Source organism: Malurus melanocephalus, unplaced genomic scaffold, assembly GCF_030028575.1.
Source record: "Malurus melanocephalus ecotype Western Australia unplaced genomic scaffold, MMel_1.1 scaffold_722, whole genome shotgun sequence".
NCBI lineage: Eukaryota > Metazoa > Chordata > Aves > Passeriformes > Maluridae > Malurus > Malurus melanocephalus.
In genome coordinates this window covers 20,535-27,079 of record NW_026623954.1, presented here as the reverse complement: position 1 = coordinate 27,079, position 6,545 = coordinate 20,535, and the positions used below count along the sequence as shown (strand labels likewise).

The following is a 6,545-nucleotide window of genomic DNA, read 5'->3' as shown; positions in this document are numbered from 1 at the left end:
AAAAAAAAAAAAAGTGCTGAGCAAAAACCTGAGCTGCTGCATCACCTGCGTGGGGTGTGATGGCTTGGGGAGCTGCTGGAGCTCCCCAGCTGCTCCCCACCTCGGGCTCCGAGCTCCAAAAAAAGCTCCGGAGGTTCTGGTGGTGACGGCTCCGCGCCCTGTGACCTCGTGGAGCTGCGAGAGCGCGGCTGGGACGCTCCAGGGCCCGGGAARGAGGTCACGGGATGCTCGGGAAGGACCCTGCATCCCTCATTCCAGCTGGGATGAGGTGCTGGAATGAATCGGGCTGCTGCTGGAGGGTCCCAGGTGCCCCCTGGCACCCCCAAACCGAGCCGAGAGCAAGGTCAGCCCCAGTGTCCTGCAGTGGGGTCAGCACCAGCCGCGACACGGAGCCACGAACGCCTCCATCCCCCAATTCCACCTCGGCAACGAGGGCAGCTCCTCATTTCGGGGTCTCAGCCCAGCCCCCTCAGCGCTGGGGGTCCCGCTGAAGGTGGCACCGAGGGATGGAGCCTCGGGGGGAGGCCGTTCCCGCGGCGCCCGCAGCCTTTGCCGGGTGCCTTTCATCCGGAGGGTTTCAAAGCGCTCGGGAAAACCCACGGGAGAGCAGCCGGGGCCGCCCGGGACCGGGGTGACAGCGACATGCAGCACCCCGCGACTCCCAGGGGCGCCGGAGCTGTCACTGATGTGCTCGGAGCCTCCGGAGAGGSGCGGATGAAAGGAGCCGGGGGAGGCAGAGCCTCTGCGGGGCTGCCGGCGCCGGCCCCGGCTCTCGCCCTGTGTTTGGGGCCGGGCTTTGGGTTTTTCCTGACCTACTTTCCTACCTGAGCGGCTGTGCCCGAGTAGGGGAAGCCCCGGGGCAGCCGCCGGTGCGGTAAAGACGGGGGGGATCACCGGGGGGATGCCGAATTTGGGGGTCCGGATCCCCTCCCCACACCAAACCCAACTTTTGGGTGCATCCCCGGAGCGGGTGCCCCATCCCGGCGTGACCGATTCCCAGCAAGGGGTGACATCCCCGTGCCAACCATCCCAAAAATCACCCCGGCTGGCTCCCGGGGCTGGGGACTCTGAGTCACCGGGATGGCGGAGCCGGGAAAGGGGYAGGGGGCCGGCCGGGAAAGGGACCGATGTCACCGCGCCACTGTCCCCTTTCCCTGCCACAACAATAGGGCGTTTCATCCGCGCCTTGGTCCGTTTTCAAGCTCATTTCCCAAAGGATTAAATCATCCCACTTGGCCCTTATCTGAGCAGCCGCCGGAGGAAGAGGAGTGCCCGCTGCCACCCACACGTGCGCGGCCGCCTGAGCCCGGAGCGCCCGATGGGGAAACTGAGGCACGAGGCGAGCGCTGCGCTGGGGCAGCTTCGGCATCCCTGTGATCCCACAGGTTTCCCAGCGCTGCCGCGGCCTCCTGCGCACCCCCCGAAAGCTGCTGCCCTTCCTCCCCCGGCCCCCCGGCTGTAATTTATCAGCTTCATCAGCGCCAATGTTCTCCTGATGGGAGCCCTGATGCTTCTCTGCCAAGATTAATGATGTCCCAGCGGAGGTGGGCGGGAGGCCGGCAGCTGCTTCGGTCACCGTCAAGTGACACCCGGGGACTCGGGCCGGCCCCGCGCTCTGCCCGCAGCCCTCGGCCGCCTCCCGTCCCAGCCGCAGCCTTTCCCTCGCCGCCGGGGCCCAGTCCAACCCGATTTTCCAGCTGGGTGGATCGGGGTTGGAGGCGCGCAAGGTCGGCTCATGAGTCAACGCCGCGGCCCCGATCCGGAGCCGGGGCTGGAGCGGGATGTGGAGCCGCGGGGAGGGCGGCGGGCCGGGCTCATCCCGCTCCCTGCACCCCAAAAGACTCGCTGCTGCCCGAAGGCGAAATTTCTGGGAGGAAAAAAAATTCCAATTCCAAGTTTTGAAGCACCTTTCCAGGGCAGGAGGAATTTTGGGGATGCCGGAGCATCCCCCAGCGCTCACCAGAGCCGGTGGGACAAGCAGAGGGACGCRCTCAGGCCCAATTAAACCTCAAGGTTTTGTGCTAATTAAAGATCCCCCCCTTCGATGAAAGCCGTGGGGGAATTTCAATCCTCCGGCAGGCACCACAACCGGGGTCTGGTGGGTGCCTGAATTCCCCCGGCTGAGGGATTTCCTGTGGATCGAGAGCCTGTGGCGAGCGCCGCCGCCTCGGGATGCGACGGCGGCTGTGACATTTCACAGACCACAAATTATTATCTCTCATCTCCCCCCCAAAAAAAACACAACCACGGCTGGTAACGCTCCTGGCTGCGAGGGAAGTGAGGCCAGAGGCAGGAAGAGCCGTGGGGACACCCCAAATGTCCCCAYATTCWGTTCTGAGCTGACAATTGAGTGGCGCGGCCAAAAAGAGAAGGGACTCGGGCTCCAGAGGGGAAACTGAGGCACTGCTTGGTTTGCCCGAGGTCACCCGGGACTSATCACAAAYACGGGGAAGGATCAGGCTGGTTTGTTTTTTTTTTTTCTTTTCCCTGATGAAACAAGATTTTTGCTCAAGAGCCGCCCTGGAGAGAAACACTTCGGCCCGTAAACAACCGATTTCCACACTGTCACGGGTGACAGGGGGCTGTGACCGGGTCCTGCACCCATGGGTGCCATCCCATGGGGACATCCCCACAGCAGGGTGGGCACCCTGGAAATGCCCTCGCTGGCTCTGCGCAGCCAGGCAAAAGGGAGAAGAAAAAAGGGATTTGTTTCCCACCCTCGCCGCTGCCCCTCGCGTTTTCAGCTGCCGGGGATCTTTTCCAGGAGCGGGGACAGGCGACGCGGGCAGGTCCTGGTTTAGTGCCCTCTTCTGGAGGCTCCGGCCGAGCTCCTGCCATCCCGCCTGGCACTGTCACCTGGCACTGTCACCTCCCCCGGCTCGGCCGCGCTTGGCCGGCGACTTTCCCCGGTCCGGCCTCCAAAACACATCCCGTGCCAGGAGGGGAATTTTCTGTGAGCTGAGCAGAAAGGCTCTGGTGGGGCTGAGCTGTGCCAGGGGACGAGTGGCCATTTGTCACAGGGATGTGGCATCAGAGGCTGGGCACATCCCGAGCCTGGCCGCTCCCCGCGCCCGCTCAGGACATGTCCCTCTGCGGGGTTGGCGACAAAAGGTGACCCCATCCTTGGTGAGGCAGAGAAGTCGCCGCCACCAGATGTAGGGCAGAGTAAAAGCAGCAAGCAGGGGTTCGTTTGAAGCCAAAGAAGATGGGAAATTCCGAGCCAGGATGAGAAATGCGCCTGCGGTGTCGCCGGGAGAGGAGCGAGGCAGAGCCACGGAGGGGCTGCCTGGGGATCCGTGATCCTTCGGGATCGGGGTCACCCCCTCCTTGTCCCCACCTGCCACCAAATGTGTCTGCTCCTCTCCTCCGTGGATGCACCGTTCATCGCACCGCCTTGGGGATGGATTTATTTAAAACACCAAAATCTCATCYTTTGGCTGCTTTTAGGGCTCGTTCCTGGGAATAAGGGCGGTGGGTGTGGGTGTCTCAATGCGGCGGCACCCCCTGGACGGGCCAAGGGTGTGATACAGCGGAGAAATGGTTAAAAAAAACCTTCGAGCAACTCCTCAAAGAGCAGACCCCGCCAGACCCCGCAGCTGCCGGACAAACGGGTCGAATGATGCGGAAAAAAATCCGCCGGGTCTTTCCCAGGAAAGGCTGGGACAGAGCCGGGTGGGGAATGCCCGGCCACCCCACGCCTTGGGGACACGAGGGTGGCTGGGCACCTTCCACGGGGACTGAAATTTTGGGGGGCTGGAGCCACCGAGCATCCTGCTGGGAAGAGGATTTATCCGGAAAAAGCTCCTCGGGGTGGGGGTGTCAGGGTCCTTTCCCAGCTCTGGGATGCTGCGATGGGAACAACACCTCACCCCTCCTCGGTGAATCCTCAGGAATGAAAATTCCCGGGGGCCGGGGAGGGGGTGACATCGGCGGTGTCATTAAGAAACGGAGTTAATGAGCCACAAAACAAAGCCGAGAGCACGGAGAACCCGCAGGGAAGGAGGGAGGGATGGAGGGAGGGAGGGAGAGGGTTCAGGGCCTGTCCCGGAGCCCCCCGGAGCCAGCCCCCCATCCCGGGATGTGCGTTAACAGGCACCGGGGTGAGTCAGGCAGCGCAGCCCGGACGCACCGACCTGACCTGCCCGTCGAGCTCGGCTCATGCGGTCCCAGCTGGGAAAGTTTGGAAATTTCCCTTGTGGAGGCCACGTGAGCCGCAGAGCCCCGAGCTGCAGGCAGGGCAGGGAGGATCCTCGCCCACCCCGAGGGTCCTGCAGGCTGCCCCGAGCCCCAGCATGGATGGAGCAGAAGGAACGGCCCCCGTGGTGTCCCGGGGGTCTCGGCTGCTCCTTCGCTGCCGTGCGGGATTTTGGGAGGAGGCGCTGGAAGGGAGTTGGGAGCAGAGGMGCTGGGAGTTGGCGGGCGTTGTGTCAGCCCGGTTTGAGCAATGCCTTGCTAAACCTTCTCCGGGGCTGATCCTTATCCTCCTGCTCCGAGGAGCGGGTGATGCAACTCCAGCGGCTCGGCTCGGCTTAGGCAGGCTCGGTTCGGCTCGGCTCGGCTCGGCTCGGTTTGGACAAGGGGGATGTGCCAGCCTGGGCTTCATTTCCCAGCCCAAATCTCTCCCTGCTTGCCATCCCGCTCGCCAGGCCGTTCCCGGACACTTTTCCAGGGGTTTCTGCCGCCTGGCCAGGATTTAACCCCTCACCCGTGCCCCCTGTGAGCATCCCCAGCCTGACGGAACACTCTGCGTTATCCACACCGCTGGAAAAGCCCCTCGGGGCGGGGATGGAGGGCATGGAGGGTCCTTACCCAGCGATTCCTCCTCCTCGGAGCTCAGGGTGATGGTCTCCCGCGCCGGCTGCCGGTACAGGCGGAACTGGTAGCGGTGGTAGCCGCTGCGGCGAGGGGGCCTGGGCCGGGTGTAGCCTGGGATGGGGAAGGGAAGGGCTGAGCATCCCCCGGGCCGGGATTCCCACCGGAACCGGGACCCCTCGCCCTCCTCCTGTCCGGGATTCCCTCTGGAATCGAGCTCCCCTCGCCCTCCTCCCGGCCGGGATTCCCATCAGAACCGGGACCCCCTCTCCCTCCTCCGGGCTGGGATTCCCATCAGAACCGGGAGCCCCTCTCCCTCCTCCCGGTCGATTTTCCCATCAGAACCGGGCGCCCCTCGCCCTCCTCCGGGCTGGGATTCCCATCAGAACCGGGAGCCCCTCGCCCTCCTCCCGTCCGGGATCAGCTTTCCCACCCCAGCCCCCGGCGATCCGTGCTGACCCATGGGCAGAGCGGCCGCTGTGCCCACCCAAAGCAGCCCCTCAATCACCACCTGCATCCCCCCGAGCTCTCCCCCATTCCCCTTCCCATCCCTCCATCCTCCCCAAACCCCTTCCTATCCCCCCATGCTTAGGGGACCTGCTGGGGACAGGGGGGAGGGGATAAACCTGAGCCACCCCAACCCTCACCAGCCAGGACCTCCACCCCCTTGTCCAGCTCCCCCTCCCCTCCTTGGGGTCCGCACTCACCTGTCAGGACCTTCCCTTTGACCTTCCCAACCCTCAGATCCGAGCCCTGAAAGGACAAAAAATGGGGAGTTAGAGGRAAATGGGATCCTCAGAGGGGATGGACCCCTCCTGTCCGCCCGGCTGTGCCCGCTTCCCCCCAGGGATCCGTTTTCCAACATTTTGAGTGTTTTCCACGTAAAAATCATTCAGGATTGACTTTTCCGGGGTGTGTGGGGGAACAGCGTGCTGGGATTTAGGCTGTCCCAAAGGTTATTTGGGATTTAGGGGCTCTACCCACAATGCCCCGGCATGCAGGTGACACCGCTGTCACCTGCCCATGGAGGCCATCGGTGGTCTGGTGTGGCACACCGGGAAAACCGCGATAATTTGGGCACACGGGTGTTTRGGAGAGCTGGCCCAGGTGGGATTGTGGCGATTTCCACCACGGCAAAACCTCGGCTTTGCTCTGCACAGAAACTCCTTCTCTGGGACACTTCCCGGGAGCAGCGAGGCTTCCCTGGGACACCGGGAATCCTGTGTTGGTGACAAAGCGACACCGCCGGGACCTCGGGCCACATCCCGGCCCCGCACATCCCACCTCACCCCTGACCTGCCGTGCCATTCCCGGCCATTCCCAACCTCCCCGCKCTCGTAAATCCTCTCCTACGGCACCCGTTATTCCAGTCCTGCCCACACACGCTGCGCTGCCAGGGCTCCTCCGTCCTAACCTGCCCTGGGAGTCATTATCCCGACAAAAAAAAAAAATAAAATAAGATGCCTCAGATAACTCCCAGCAAAAGCGCACGCGGGGAACGGGGCACCAAAGCTTCCCTTCCCCTCCGAGGGAACCCGCTCCGCGCTGAGTCACGGCCGGTGACAGCCCAGAGGTCACCGGGGGAGCCAGGAACCGGCTCGGATCCCGGGATATCGGCTCGCCACCTTGGCAGCCCGAGCCGAAAACATCCCGGTGACCGGGGGGTGATGAGTAAAGTTTGGGGCAGGTTGGGATGGCCGGGATGTGGCGGGGTGGAGGGGACACACGGGGGA

The 6,545-nt window shown here is 63.7% G+C and overlaps 1 protein-coding gene across 1 annotated transcript in view; it reads right to left on the bottom strand.

Annotated features, from left to right (window-relative positions):
• PEBP4 (phosphatidylethanolamine binding protein 4) overlaps positions 1-6,230 on the bottom strand; it is an 8,305-nt gene extending 2,075 nt beyond the window's left edge. Inside the window, exons 1-3 of the mRNA XM_057384592.1 lie at positions 5,830-6,230; positions 5,520-5,565; positions 4,810-4,926 (exon numbers count right to left, since the gene is read on the bottom strand). Of these exons, the coding sequence (XP_057240575.1) occupies positions 4,810-4,926; positions 5,520-5,565; positions 5,830-6,120 (454 nt within the window). The 5' untranslated portion in view covers positions 6,121-6,230. The remainder of the gene's footprint in view (positions 1-4,809; positions 4,927-5,519; positions 5,566-5,829) is intronic.
• Between the last annotated feature and the right edge of the window lie 315 nt (positions 6,231-6,545).